This window comes from Anopheles marshallii, chromosome 2 (genome assembly GCF_943734725.1).
Source record: "Anopheles marshallii chromosome 2, idAnoMarsDA_429_01, whole genome shotgun sequence".
Classification (NCBI taxonomy): domain Eukaryota; kingdom Metazoa; phylum Arthropoda; class Insecta; order Diptera; family Culicidae; genus Anopheles; species Anopheles marshallii.
The window spans coordinates 42,854,902-42,870,613 of record NC_071326.1 but is presented as its reverse complement, the minus strand read 5'-3'; the positions used below and the strand labels follow the sequence as shown (position 1 = coordinate 42,870,613).

The 15,712-nt window shown below is 43.9% G+C and overlaps 3 protein-coding genes across 3 annotated transcripts; 1 reads left to right on the top strand and 2 right to left on the bottom strand.

Moving 5' to 3' along the window:
* Positions 1 to 536: 536 nt before the first annotated feature.
* Positions 537 to 3,988, bottom strand: LOC128719225 (fumarate hydratase, mitochondrial-like). The gene is made up of 3 exons (XM_053812849.1): positions 3,884 to 3,988; positions 876 to 2,019; positions 537 to 799 (listed from the first exon to the last, which is right to left on the bottom strand). Exons 1-3 carry the CDS (start codon positions 3,986 to 3,988, stop codon positions 537 to 539), a joined length of 1,512 nt encoding a protein of 503 aa, XP_053668824.1.
* Positions 3,989 to 4,270: 282 nt separating this feature from the next.
* On the top strand, positions 4,271 to 5,578 carry LOC128708186 (telomerase Cajal body protein 1 homolog). The gene has a single exon (XM_053803147.1). It carries the CDS (start codon positions 4,271 to 4,273, stop codon positions 5,576 to 5,578), a length of 1,308 nt encoding a protein of 435 aa, XP_053659122.1.
* A 1,996-nt stretch (positions 5,579 to 7,574) lies between these two features.
* Positions 7,575 to 12,529, bottom strand: LOC128719430 (WAS/WASL-interacting protein family member 2). Its single transcript, XM_053813054.1, has 8 exons — positions 12,341 to 12,529; positions 12,072 to 12,261; positions 11,422 to 11,747; positions 11,262 to 11,320; positions 9,908 to 10,297; positions 9,459 to 9,583; positions 8,972 to 9,387; positions 7,575 to 8,018 (listed from the first exon to the last, which is right to left on the bottom strand). The coding sequence occupies exons 1-8, from the start codon at positions 12,527 to 12,529 to the stop codon at positions 7,575 to 7,577; spliced, it is 2,139 nt and encodes a 712-aa protein (XP_053669029.1).
* Positions 12,530 to 15,712: the final 3,183 nt, after the last annotated feature.

The window sequence follows — 15,712 nt, the reverse complement described above, 5'->3', positions numbered from 1 at the left end:
AATATGTTCATTGTGTTTCATTTCTCATTTTCATTCATTGCTTTGCTGCCAAAATATAAGCGCGTGTTACAAAAAGCGCCTAACAGCGCGCTGTCTGAACGCGCCCTAACATGTGTGGTTTCTTTGATTCTTTTGTGTGCATGTTAGCGCCATCTGAACGTGAAAAATGGAGCAATTTAGCTGTTCCAACTCTCACAGCTTCTCTCGTATAACAATATTCCATGTAGTACAGCTCGACTATTGATTAATTCCGTATCTCGTCCACATATCCTTCACCCATTTCGGTTAGTTCGGATGTTACAAGACATATTTAAAGCGCAACTCACCAATCTACATGAAGTACCATTCCGCGTTTTCTTCACCTTGCTTCTCAATACATATTTCACCAAGCAGGATGAACACATCATTACGCCTGTTGTAAATAAATAATGCATTCTGTCTACTCGTTCATTTTGTTTTCAGTATTACACCACATTGCATCACTGCAGCATCATTGCCGTGAAAGATCCATTTATCCTTTACGGAAAATAGCAACTTTACTTTGGTCCGAGCATGTTCTCCGGTTTCACCCAGTCGGCAAACTGCTGTTCGTTTAGGTAGCCTAGCTTGAGGGCCGCCTGCTTCAAGGTTGTGCCTTCCTTGTGCGCCGTTTTGGCAATCTTGGCCGCTTTATCGTAGCCAATATGTGGGTTTAGAGCGGTAACAAGCATCAGTGATTCGTTCATAATTTTGTCAATGTTGGCTCGGTTTGCCTCAATGCCCACTACACAGTTCTTCGTGAATGTTCGCGCGCTGTCGGCTAAAAGAATGTAAAAAGAAAACATTTCGTTATGATTATTGAAATTTGTCACCTTTGTCCATCCTCGTGTACTCACAAAGCAACCGGATCGATCGCAACACGTTCGACACTACCAAGGGTTTGAACACGTTCAGTTCGAAGTGGCCGTTCGATCCACCCACAGTAACGGCTACATTGTTGCCCATAACCTGAGCGCATACCATGGTCATCGCTTCGCACTGGGTTGGATTAACCTTGCCCGGCATGATCGAACTGCCCGGTTCATTTTCTGGTAGGCTCAGCTCACCCAAACCGCACCGTGGGCCCGATCCGAGGAAACGGATATCGTTCGCAATCTTCATACAGCTAACAGCAATCGTATTCAGACATCCGGACACTTCCACCATCGCGTCGCGAGCAGCGAGCGCTTCGAATTTGTTCGGTGCCGAAACAAACGGTAATCCCGTCAGCTCACCGATCTTGGCCGCAACTTTCTCGGCGAATCCGACACGTGTGTTCAAGCCCGTACCAACGGCGGTGCCACCGATCGCCAGCATGTACACACGCGGCAGCACGGCTTCGATGCGATCCAGCGCAAAGGCCATTTGCTGCACGTAGCCACTGAACTCCTGGCCAAGCGTTAGAGGCACTGCGTCCTGCGTATGCGTGCGACCGATTTTAATGATGTCCTTGAATTCGTGCGACTTTGCCTTAAGGGCATCATGCAGCGTTTTGATGGCCGGGCGCAAATTTCCCGTCAGCTCACGGGCAACCGAAACGTGGATCGCCGTCGGGAACGTATCGTTGGACGATTGCGACTTGTTCACGTGGTCGTTCGGATGTACGGGCGTCTTTGAGCCGAGCTGTCCGCCAAGAATCTCGATCGCACGATTACTGATCACCTCGTTCACGTTCATGTTCGTTTGCGTACCCGAACCCGTCTGCCAAATAACGAGCGGGAAATGATCATCGTACAGCTTGCCCGAGATCACATCATCAGCGGCCTGTGAAATTGCATCGGCAACTTTGGGATCCAGCCCGTACTCCTTGTTGACGAGGGCAGCCGCCTTCTTCAGGATACCCATGGCAGTGATAACGGGCTGCGGCATACGTTCGGTTGGACCACCGATCGGGAAGTTCATCGTCGAGCGAACAGTCTGTGCGCCATAGTATTTATCGTTCGGCACCTTCAACTCACCGAACGTGTCTGACTCTGTGCGGAAGCCAACATCTTTACTTGCCTGCAAAAAATAATAGAATACATTAAAGCATAATGAAAATTATCAGAATGTTTGCCTTGGCATCCACGTTATCAGTGTTCGTTATCAACTGGATGCTGCAAGTTTAGTTGTTTATTCTGTTACTAGAAGAGAATGAACAAAATCGGAATAACAGTCCTCGTTGAATATGTTACACAGAGTTGAACCCCGTAAACGACGCTTAAAACACATCGCAACAACACAAATTTACATTCCTACCGATGACGTTTTGCCCTTCCAATAAATAAATCGTGATACAGATCAATGTCCAGCGTTTGCTTCATTGCATAGTAACAGCATGTTGCACCTAATCTCGTGTACGAATGCGTGTTTTTGCATTTTTCATTTGCATATTTACCATCTTCTATTTATCACTGGCCTTTTTATCACAATAAACAACTTGTTAGGTACACGTGTTAAAAGCAACTCGAATCGATCATTCAATCAAAGCAACCTTATTCCGTATGCAAGCAACAGGCAGCAACCTTCGCCACGAGAAACTTCTACGAGGTTCGTACGCGTAAAAAATCGTTTGTGTCTTCTCTTCTGAACACTTCTTCGCAGACTGAACGGACGCTTCGTGTGCTGCTGCTGGAAGGATGGTGTGGTAGATCCATCAGCGACTCACGAGCAATTTAATCGCGGAGTCCAACGCATGAGAATGATCGTCTTTGTGGTGGTGGTTCGTGTCTGGGTTTCGTACCAATTTCCATTGTTGCTTCGATAGAACCGGTCCACCGTGAAAAGGAGTGTAAACGTTGCAAAGGGCGAACTCACAGCAGGTGAGTGGTTTTTATTTTAATACAGTGTTTCTCAGCCCAACCCAAGACTGTCGCCATGAATCTCAACAAACGGTTGCCAAACTCACATTGAAATCGACAGTGTGAACGGTATGCAACAAAAGTTGTCCTATTTTCCTTAGTGGGTAAAGGACATTTGTGGGTCCGATTGGATACGTACATTTTCACTCACATCACTAGTCACGCTCGTACTAACGACCGAACCCACCGATGTCGTACTTTGTTTCATTTTTCTAAAGCGAAGCTATGAAATCGTCTGGAATAAGCACCCACTTTGCCCTTTTCCCTCGCTTGTGAGTTATAGAAGAGTTGTGACTTCAAGCTAACTACCGCGACCATTTTATATAGAAGGCTACAACAGAAACCTACATGTTTAAGATAACATCCCAAGAAAACCACTGTTTATTGTTGTTCGAGACTTAACCACAGAAGATTATGTGAACCATGCACATTGACCTAAAGCTAATAGCAATGTTGTAAGCATTATCACATCATGTGCTTATTTCCATTTAACCACCAGGACGAAAAATGTATAATCTAACCACAATATCTCACATACCGTCTAATAACGAACTGATTTCGCATTATACTACTAACCAATTTAATCCTTTTGATATCAGGTTCATCCATCTCGTGTACCTTCCACAAATTATTTTATTATGTTCAGTTAAGAAATACGAGCGATGTTGATCCGAAATGTGCTAACGCAATTAGTCTGTATCCCTAACAACTGTCAAGCGGATATCAAACAAGCCCCAGCAAACTGCCGGCTGAATCGGGATGAGAGTACTCGCGCGGTGAAAAAAAATGTACACCTGAATAGATGCGAAAATTTGCACTTCCTGCGCCCAAACAACAAACTAGGAGTTTGCCGCATATAAAAGTATCGTTTTGTTGGTTATTCTTGCCAATCCATCGCACCGCACCAAACACAATGCATTGCAAATAAATCTTTATGAAACGGATGGATCCAAAGTTATGTAATTTTCCCACTTTTACTTTTCCCACTACAGTCCGATTGGGGAGCATTTTGCTATCTAACTTACCGTGCGGCTGGTAGTGATGTGGCGGCTGGACTGGAGCGCGGCCAGCCGGGCACAAACCTTCACGTGTGCCTGACCACGAACAACGAATCGAGATACGTGGAACATCTTGATTTTCGCGTTTTTCCTTCGGCTGCTACCCCAAAATTACGGCACCGCTATTCAGACTTTGTTGACTTCCGAATGCGATCGACTGATACCAGATCTGTCGCTGCATTTACGAGAAAATCTTCCGTAGTCACGCACACACATACGAAACTGTATGCTGCAAAAAAAGCCTACCTTGCTGTCATAACATTCCTGCAGTGTTGCCAGCTTCCATCACCGGCTAATTTGACAGCAGCAGGTATTTTTTAGCGTTGTGCGAGCAAATTTTGTTTACGTTTCGAAATGAACCAAGACGAAATCGATCGGATCGAAAACAACTCAGATGGTGGTAGTACTGAAGAGCCAAACTCCCACGCAGAACAAGATGTTCCAATGCAGATCGATGAACCCATACCAGAAGAGGAGCAGCAGAGTACGCGCGTGATGGAAAATGATTTCTTCCAAGACAACACCTGCATTGAAGTGGCGCGCTGTTCGTGGGATCGACCGGTGCGACAAAACTATCTGCAGGGATGCCATTGGTCACCGGACGGAACATGTGTGCTTACAACGGTTAATAACGACGGAATGCACATTGTCGAGCTACCGAACGATCTGTACAGTAGCAATATGGTCTCCGACGACCGGCCCGTTGATCTGTTGACATCCGCCGTTCACGTAAAGGAGGGTGGCCTCGTGTACGATTGTGCCTGGTATCCGGGAATGAACAGTTTACAGCCGGAAACCTGCTGTTGGATCGCATCACGCCAGCACGAACCGATACAACTATGGGATGCGTTTACAGGCAATTTGCGTTGTTCCTACAAAGGTTACGATCAGTACGATGAGGTTGAGGCGGCCCTTTGCGTTGCGTTTGCGCCTCTTGACGGAGCCACAATATATGGCGGGTATAAAAAATCGATTAAATCCTTTGACAGCAAGACACCTGGGCGGGAATCAAGCAGCTGGCGAACGAAATCCACCGCGTCCTGTTTGGCAATCGCACCATCTATGCCGGACACCATCATGTTCGGCTCATGGAACCGTAGCATCACTGCACTGGACGTCCGGTCAGGAGACTGCTCACCCGTCGGCAACTATAACCCGGAAAACAGTCATACGGCAGGTGTTACATGTATTGTATTCGCACCGAATAAGGAACAATTATTCGCTAGTGGTGCACGGAAGGATCCTAAAATTCTATTCTGGGATATACGGTATCCATCACAACCGGTGCGAACATTGCAGCGAACGTGCACTACCAATCAGCGCATATCTTTAGATTTTTCTCCACTTGGACAATGGCTGATCAGTGGTGATACTCGGGGAATTCTACACGCCTGGAATCTGCACGAGTTAGGTGAAAACGAACGGCCCAAGGAGCTATTGTTTCCTCTCCACTGGGACTGCTTGAACGGAGTTTCGTTTCATCCACACATGCCTATTATGGCCACCGCCAGTGGTCAGCATCATTTCGCATCTGCAGGAAAAGATGTGGAAAATGGTGAACCAGACGTCAGTGCATCCGAAGAACCAACTTCGAAGGAAGTCAAAGTGGAAAATTCCCTTACCCTTTGGTGGATTGGTAAAGGGCAATTTTCGGATGAATGAACAGTATGGGAATTTTTAAATATTATTGTTTAATTTTGTGTCTGTTTTTTGTTCGCAGTCGTTTTGTTTTGCACTGACTTAATGCTTCTCTCCACCAGTATCTATGAACCATACGTGTTTAAATATTGTTCTGATTTTAATGCATATGTACAACAGATTGAAATAACAAATTGCGATTAATAAAGAAACACGACCACGAATATATTAAACTTTCCTGTTTCTTAACTTCACATTACCTTCGCTACGTTTTCTGTTCAGTTTCATCCATATGCTTCATGGCCATTTCTTCTAGCTTTCGAATAGCGAACCAATCCGAAACTGTGCCTGGTTTTTGTTTTCTAGCGAGGCTCGTTATTGCGCAAACTGTTACCGATCAACACGATTTTAAAACTGTTTCTCCCTCGATCCAAACTCACTGTTGTGTCTTATTTGTCCTTTGTTTTTTTTTGTGTTTGCAATGATTGTTCCCCAATGGTTTAATTTCTCTACCATATACAACACGATCTTCAACTGCTTGCTATGCCAGCGACTAATGTGTACCGGATCGATAGACATTATTGATGTTGATTGCTTTGTTTGTTAGTAGAATTGTACAACATGACGTTCTCTTTTTCCCTTTGCCACCCAGTTAACGTTGTGTCGCCGCTCCTTTGGATCTCTTGTGCCACATAGATAATTGCTTGTTAATTTTGTGTTACGAATCCTAAAATAAAAACAATTCAACCTTGCCCCTCTCATCTTCCTTCCTCGGTTCCAAGGTTCTGTATGTATGCGTTTAAGTGCATTCTTCCTTTTACATTCCGAATATTTTGACACAATGCTAAATAAAAGGTCTTTTTCGCGCTAGCGAAATTGTAAACCCGGTACGAAAATTTCGCTTCGTACGCAATGTATCCACTAGCCATTCGCTACCAGTGAACCGATGGTTCCTGCAAACAGGGACACTAGCTGTCCGTTAGTTCTCTCATGGGAATCCTTTCATCCTACACATAGAAGAGGTAAACATGTGTATTTATGTGCGGAACGGATGTAGAAACGGTTGTAAACGATCATCTATCGCAACATGTAACAGTGGGTTTTAGTTTACGGTCTACTCCGATAATCCTACATACGATTTATAGCTACATCCTGCTAAATTTTGAAACGAATCTTTAACTAAAAATCAACAACGTCCGATTGTATCACTATGTACATACACACTTTACTCTGTTTTCTCTATATTTCGTTTCACATTCGAATGACATACATGTATTTCACCCGAATGTCTGCTCTCTAACTCAACGTTCGCTTTATGATGCTCGAAAAATATTGTATTATTTTTTACTGAAAGTTTAAGGTTTACTATTATTTTTAAGTAGTTTTAGTTGTTGCTTTTAGTTAGATACTTTAATTTTTTTTTTCGAATGTTTCGAATGCTACTGTTGTTTTGTTTGCCTTTGATATGGTTTGATGATTTTTCCTCAAATTTAACCGTTTCACCATTGCGTTATACTAAATTGTTCACTGTGTTGTGTGGTTTGATGTGCGGATGTGTGTGTGTCAGTTTAATCAACCGAATTACGGGCAATGCACATACCACACTAGTGTTAAGTTCTTGTAATGCATATGTAAATCACGTTTACCTTCGTGCCTCGTTCGCGCTGCTGTAGCATTCACGATCGATCGGTAATGTATATGGATATATGATATACGTAATAATTGATTGAGCTTGATAATCACGTCCGTTTTGCTCCTTTTCCAGCATAGATGTATATGCGTAGTGTATGAAAGTATATATGTGCTTTGCGACGTCCGTATATACCGTAAATACTGTTTTTCCTACCGGATACACATTCCCCCATCCAGTTTCCAGTCAGTAAGCGATGTGCTAAATAAAATAAGAAATGACTTGTTAAGGAAGGTTGGGCAAACGAAAGGCCATACAAACGTACGTACCACATCAAACATGCATCTCTTAGGTTGATCGTTCCCCGCGCACTGTGACGCACTGATCGCCTTATTGCCGATGCGGTTGCTGCTGTGCACCTTGTGCGGACTGCTGTTGCTGGCGCAGTTCGCTTTGATAGACTTTCGGCACATTGAGGAACGGTATCGGTTGCGGAAACTCCGTCACCTTGTGGAAGTAGAACGCATACTTCGACTCGAGGTCTATCTCCGGCAACGGCATCTTAGTTATGGTACCACCGGTCGACGCACCTGTCGTCACCGTCGATGAACTGCTGCTGACCGACGTTAGCGATGTGTCCTTACGGTGTAGACTACCACCCGTTGACGTGGTGCTCGTGATGATGACGGTGCTGCTTTGACTATAATGACTCTGATTGTGACTACTGTTGTTACTGCTACTAGTGACAGAGGCTACGGCCGGTAAGCTACCGCTCCCGGTTGAATTGCGGATTGACGAAATTCGTTGTGGGGGTACTGGCGCCTCGCTCAAGTTCTGTAAAAATGTACAAGAGCAACAAAGCGCACGATATTGTAAAAAACAGTATATCACGCAGACACTCGCAAACTTGAACCTGGAGCGAGCAGTGCAAATTGTTGCACATTAGCAAACACTCTTCGCGCCGTTTATCTTATCGCTTATCTGCACAGGTGGGATAACAAATTAAGCTCGTCTACTAAACAACGAACGTTCGCTGTATGTGAGTAAATCAAATTTCTAGACGCGTTGTACTAACTTAACTTTTTTCAGTGCTATTCGAGATATAAGCATCATAATTACTGCACAAAATTACAACGCGGATCAGACACAAGTGCTACTGACGCAATTCTAAAACCACTGTGCTAAAGGTATCCACAAACAACATATGGTGTTTCTTCCAATGATGTTTGTTTGTTTCAATTATGTTTACGGCATTCGATTTTTAGTGTATTGCTTTTCTGATAATCCGTTTGATAGCTGGTCTACGTTTAACAATCAATATTAGGTTTTACCAAATACTACTAGAGGATAAAAACGAATTCTTCATACGATTTTAACCTCTCGCTTTGTTGTGAAGGACGACATACAGTACGTTTAATACGGCTCAAACTTGTCGGAAGGCGGACGTAATATTGTCCAATTCTTAATTCGTTTTCTATCTTTCCTAGGACAGAACTTTCCGACATTTCCTCTTCGTTCGTTAATTATCAAGTTAATGTAGCGCCATTTTGTAGCTTTTCATTCCGAAAGATTATCAATTATTTTAAAAATATAAGCAACGAACTAAATATAGCCTCCGCAAATGAAACATGGGACGATTGTACAAGGGTTTTTACAAAGCTCTCATAAGATTCAATACGTAGATACTACCCATAGAATTAGCTTTCATTTAATATTTTCTTCGACCTAATAACATTCTGTCTTGTCAAGCCGATTAGAAAGTGCTCAATGAAGATGTAATGTCTTACCAGTACAGATGTTACCGCAACCGGTGGCGGTGGCGCTGGGCTTGTTCGATGGGGAGGTAACGGCGGTGCTGCCGTCGTTTTTAAACTGCCCCCTTTCGTCAAAGTGGTTCCACCGCCAAGAACGCTTAAGTTGCCGGTAGAAATGGAATTTGCGGATGATCCACTCACTGACAGATTGGCGTTCGATACCTTTGCCCGCAGCTCATCGGCCAGCGTAAGCGATGACACGTTGTTCACCGAACCGAACGAGGTCGGTTCGGTCGCAGGTGAACTGGTCCCAGTAGTGTCGTGTGACGATGGTGCCAAGCTGAGCGATGGTGGCAGGTGCGTTAGGTTCGTATTGCTGACACTCCGCACCGGAGGCGGTGGAGGCGGTTTCATCGTTGGTGGCTTTGGCGGTGGTGCGGATGGACGACCTGGGCAAAACAATTGAATGATCAGAATTATTCTGTTGCACATGGGTATGCGATCTTAAGTTCATTCATACCCGTTACTTCCCGCATTGGTCGTACAATCGATTCCGACGACTGGAACATGGCAGAGGGTGGTCCGCGCATCGTACCGAAATGGTTGGCAGGAAAGACTGGTGCCGTTTGCGAAACCGGTGGAGACCTAAAACAAAACCAATCGAGCAATCAGAACCGATTAAGCGATTCGTTGCATTTCACCCCTGTTTACAATGTGCCTTTCATCACAATCTTCTTACGATTTTCATACAAATTTGCATTCGAAAACACCCGCAATCCAATGCAACAAAAGCTACCCATTCGTTTACTACACACCCAAAACCAAATGCTTTTAAAACGGTTCCTTTACTGTACAGAACATATTACTTGAGCCACTACGGTATTTGTGGGATGTGTGTGCGCGAATCCGTATGACGCATTACGTCCCTTCCAGTCGGTCAGTTTCAAGGGAAAATTTCACTCGGCCTACCTTGGACTTCGCATGCTCTGATGTCGACTCACGGTTGGTCGTGCCGTACTTCCGCCATCTCCGGCCGTCCCACCCAGTTGCATACAGGGAGGTTTCGGTGCTAGATTTGGTTTGCCATAATTTGGTACCGGTTTCGTTGTCACCGTTGGTACACTACCATTACCTATGGCATGGGCCGGCGCCGGGACCGTCGTCGTATTACCACCAAAGAGGGCAGATCGATTCGGGATCGGTGCGCCGCCGGTTGCATTTATTGTGGGACTAGTGTGGGCAGAGGCAACGGTACTGCCGCTGTTGATGGTGGACATCGGTCCGTTCGTTGCCGACGGTTTGTTGAATGCCGGCAGCTTGATGTGGTGGTTCTGGTGGTTCGGTGTTGCAGGTGCTTGGCTATACTTACCGAAACCGGAGCAAAAATATGTTTCCGTTTCCAAAAAAATGCAAACGTAGAAGGAACAAAGGTGTTGGGAAATGGTATGAACATTATGATACACAATGATACATATGATATGGTATACGCGGACAAGGATAATAATTGTGTTCGGTCAAAAGAATTCAACACAAAGAAAGGAAAGGAAATAGCGGAAAAATAATGCAGCATATTAGCAAATTCAAAAATAACACAATAATATTACCGCTGATAAAAAAGATAAAAAATGCAATGCGACTAGTTCGTTAACAACTTCACAAAAAAAACGAAAATCGAAGCACACGAAAGCACAAGCTTTATAAATAGTTTTAAAAAACGGTAAAACAAGCAAATATACAAATATTTCACTAGCATTTTTTTAGCGCTTGGTAATCTTAATCTTTCTTGCAATACGTATTTATAGCTTCAAGCGTCACCCATTTAAATGAAGCATTCAAAAACGTTACCATGTATGCACATAATTATCTCAACGCAATGATGCCCCACTCGTAAATACTTTAAAAATAGTATCGTATAAACATAAACACCATTCGGGTGTCTTATGTGCGGCACAGTGGCGGATCTATAGCACACATAAAACGTAGAAAAATTTCGCAAAACCAAAAATAAACTCTCTCCCACATGGGGAATGGTGTGTAGCAGCAACACGCGTTTGACTACGTTTTGCTACACTGGTGCCGAACTATGCCGAAATTACCTAAAGACTCCCAATCGCAGATTTGGTGAGAGAGATCGCTAACATTCCGCTCCTGTGTGGATGGAGTACTGTGCTCAAGTTGCATACGAAAATGTTTTGTACAAATCATAATGCAATTGCAAACAAATGAATTCAATTCCAAATAGAGCATTCTATCCTTCCGCAGCTAAGCAATTGACCATTGCGATGCGACTAGACGTGTTTGACGAGTGTCACGAAATACCCACCTTTTTTGACTGGAGGCTGCAGCCGTCTTTGACGATGCGGTGTCTTTATCTCCGGAAGGCTAAAAGAAAAGGGAACAAACGTGTATCAGTCAGCAACTCAATACGGGTTCTATTAATTGAAGCCTACCGAAGCGGGAGGGAATAACATTCCGTTGCTTACCCGTTGGATCGATGTTGGTGGTTGCGGTGGTGGTCCTCGGTTCAGCCGCAGATTCGCTTCGTTCGGCACCGCTGCGGGAGGGTTCATCATGGCCGTGGTAGCGTTACCGCTGGTGTTACTACTGTAACTGCTATTACTGCTATTGCTGCCCTGCTGCTGGTGTTTTTGTTTTTTGAGCGTTAACTTTTGCGCGAGCTCGTCGGAGAAGTCAAGTGGCGCTGCGGAACCGCCACCATTCCCAACCCGGCCATTGTTAATCGGCGAACCTTTCGAAGCGTCCGGCGAGGGTGTTTTGTTTTGCTGTAATCCTACCGAAGAAGCGTTTCCTTTACAGGGTGATGTGAGAAAGAAAGAAACAATACGCGTTAGAATGACGCTCGTGTTCGTGTGCACCGTATGGCGAAGGGATCGCTTTCACCCTGGTCCAAACACATCCCGGCCATGCACCACAATATGATACGGGAGAATGATCTTGAACTACTGCAACAGTACCGGCACTGTATTGCCCGGATACGAACAATCAGTGACAGACACGGAGGGGATCGTCAGATAACGTCAAAATCATCCCAACCGGACAAGCTCGTATTACCTACTGCCGGTCAATACCACAAGGCACAGCGTGGAGTACACATTACAGATCTCTTGTTTACCTGTTCCGGTGGCCGTTCTACTACCGACCGGCTTTAGTTTCGGCATCGATGCCAACCCCTCGAACAGCCCGCCCAGCTTCGGTTGTCCAGCACTGGCTGGTCCGGTTGTTGGTGCCGCTGCACTATCATCTCCCGATGGCCGACCGGGAGCACGATTGTTTGCCCTCGTCACTGCTCCATCCGAGGCAACCTGGAGTTGGGGAGAAAAGGTAATCCATTAGAAATAATCCGTAAAACAGCATCAGTTTATTCCGTCGATTGTTCCTTACCTTGCCTTGTATGGCCGGTGCACTTTTGTCCACCGTGACCGTCTTTTTGAGCTTGGTACCCTTCTGGATCGAAAGGAGCAGAGCGTTCCGCCCATCGGCCGACGGTGGTGCACCGCCACCAAGCTTCAGGGCCGGCGGAGGCGGTGGCCCTGGAGGAGGTGGCGGCCCAGGCGGCGGCGGCGGAGGCATTTTTCAGGAAGCTAAATGGAAAAGAAAAGGAAAACAACACATAAGGACGAGAAAAGATTTTTTTTTGTAATTTAACGTCTCAATTCTGTTGTCTCTCGGCGGCCTTCCGTAAATTTGTATTTCAAAGGTTTAATTTTACTTATAGCACGTAGTACATTCTTCTTTATGGCAAATTTATGGCAAACGGGGGACAATTTGCCTTACTGTTCGTCAAACGAGAAGAAACAGAAGTTTGGTATTCCAGGCATGAGCATAGGGCTTGGCATTTAGCCATGCTGGTACGACATTAAGCAAACGTACTCGGTTGTAGTAGTGGTGAAGCCAAACCCTTCTCCACTTGTAGGCTGGCTGGGAGATTAGATTATGAGACTCTTTATCAAAGCACCCCACAAAAATAACAAAAAAAGTAAGCGGCCATACTGTACGGTGTTTCTTCCCTCAAAAGAGCACGTTCTGAGGACAAACGAATGTACAGAACAGAGAACGGATCGGTATCTTGCACTGCGGTATTTAGGGAGAAACTTCCATCGTGCAGCAATTGCATAAGTGCGAATTGTACAGTTAAATTAAACTCGTCACGAGCTGCCGTACCGTTCGCCGGAAAGTCAGCTGCAGGAGCCTAGAAACTAGGTGGACATAGAGCGGTAACCTCCCAACATTTCGCAGAATGCCTTCACTATTACTGATCCACTAGAAAGTGAGAAAGGATGTTGGAATTTTTAATTATCACAATTAAGCAATTACAGGCAGTCCTCGACAAACGCGGTTCCTCTCACAAGCGGATACAAAGTTTCGCGGTTTTGGAAACTTTACAGCTGAGTTAGTTTATAGCACGAACTCTAAGTAAAAAGGTGACAAATTGGTCTTCTTCCTTTGTTGGCTTCCTTTTTTATAAAAAAAATATTTTGTTTCAATTTGATTTAATGTGTTCTTGCGGAAAGTCGCCTGATTTGCTGAATAAATTGAGTGCAGAGAAGGAAGCTAACTATGCAACTTTGAATTTCGACTTACGCCGAAATTCGAGATTCGTGGATTCTTCCCGGGTTATAGCGGTCCGCTATAATAGCGTATCTCTAATTCTAATCTAATTCGATTCATTGCTTTCCAATTGTTGTCAGTCAGTCTTACATATTGGCTGCTTGCAGGATTTAACAATAGATGGGATACAACGAGCACAACGTGCTGAATGGTACAAACGAATGAGATAAACGGTAAAATTGATAATGGAACACAAAAAAAACTCTACTAAAACGCAAAAACTACATATAGAATCACGTGCACCATTTAGTGAATGCCAACTCGGACAGGATTCATGTTTTGAGTTGAGATTTGAGATCAAGATTTGTGTTGAGATATAAAAAAAAAAAATATTTTGCAAAATTGTAAACACATGATGTACAGATAAAAAATTAAAAATTAGGTTTACTTACTTATATACTTGTAAATAATTGCATTTCGTTTCCTAACTAATCTAATCGTCAAAAACATTTCATAACTCAATTCTTGAATCCGGCCATAAGTAAACAGCTTGTTCGAACAGGTGTAAGTTTGTCGTTTTTCAGTATCAATCTCTCTGTTTGTCTTGTTCGTTTGTGCGATTCAGTAAGTTGGGCACGCCGTATCCTATCTACTGTAATACCCTTGTATAGTCTAGTCAAACCCTTTGATTTTGCAGAGTTATTGCGGCATGTAGTTGGACGTAATCGTAGCAAAATGCTGCTGATCGATGGAATTGTAAAGCTGTCCGATCATGTTATCAAACAAAATATATTATGATCTGATTATATACAACTAACAGGCAAGCGGATGTAAACAGCACTTAGCAAGCTGACAGGGAACCATAAAACATAATTGCTTCTATATTTAACATAATAAATTCGTATATCTCTTTATTATCCATAAAGAACGTAGATAATTTACATATTATTTGATATGTGAAGACAACAACAGAAAAAAATCACACCGTCAAACTCAATTATGAATCAGCTGAGTTGAATCCTATGGTATAATGGACTACAACAGTGTATAAAAACAAATCCATCGATCCATCAATTGTTTATTTACAAAGCACTAATAGAAAAAGAACAACGAACATTCAACGTTTTGCAGCAAACAGACGAGTCTATTTTTTGGACTAAACCAAAAGAAACGGTGAGCTTGTCTCACATGCTCCGAAATTAAATGTTTCCCTCAACGTTTCCCAATATACAAACAGTATGCTCATGCATATATGCTGCTCCGTTCGCACCCGATCAGGACGATCACGTTGAATGGGTTGGTGCTCTTTTCGCTTCACGATCGAACTTCTTTTTTTACTTTCGTAGAGTTCATTACCCATTTTCGACAGTTTAATGTTTGCAAAACGACGATGACAAACTACGGTGGCAGATGGTTGCTGCCGCTCCCCCGAAATGTTCCCATTGTGGTAACGATGCTACACACCCTACAGCAGGATCGTTGATAATACAGAAGCTGCAGAAGTGCTGGATGTATTCTCAACCATCCACCAGAGCCAGCGAGTGTGTGATCGTTGGTTTCGCTGCTGATATATGCTGATCAGTGGTAATCGGAGGAATTCCGGATGTCGGCAATCGGCAAAATGCAAAATAAACATGTGACACACATTCGGTGACGATCGTGCTATGGACACCAAACGGAAGGGGAGGGGAGGCGGGATGGGGTTTGGGGATGTTATTCGGTGGTATGTAAATACAGTTCAACGCATTATTCATTGGCAAACAGTGGACAAGGCACATGAATCAAATGCAGTTTGCAGTCAATAGAGTGGAACGATTCGGACCGGAAAGACGAAGTATAATTGTTGTAATGTTTAATTGACGCCATATGAACACCCTCCCTAGGACTGCTCTTGTAGTGTTAGAAAAAAAAACACATTCTGGGGAGGAGCATTTTGTAAACGAATGAATGATATTTAAAAACTTAGTGAAACCATTTTAAAGAAACGGTCAATGGCATCAAATTGTTCGCGTTATTTACTTATTGCCAGACACCGCTCATGTCTGATTGTCAACACGCTGTGATGGTCGAATTATATTGCACTATTCGGCTTTATATTACACTAATAAACGGATGTCTGTCGCTGTTTATCAATGCAATGATCGGTTGATTGACACTCGAAGCGCCAACACTCAGGGCAGAACCGCGACCATCGCTGGTACAACA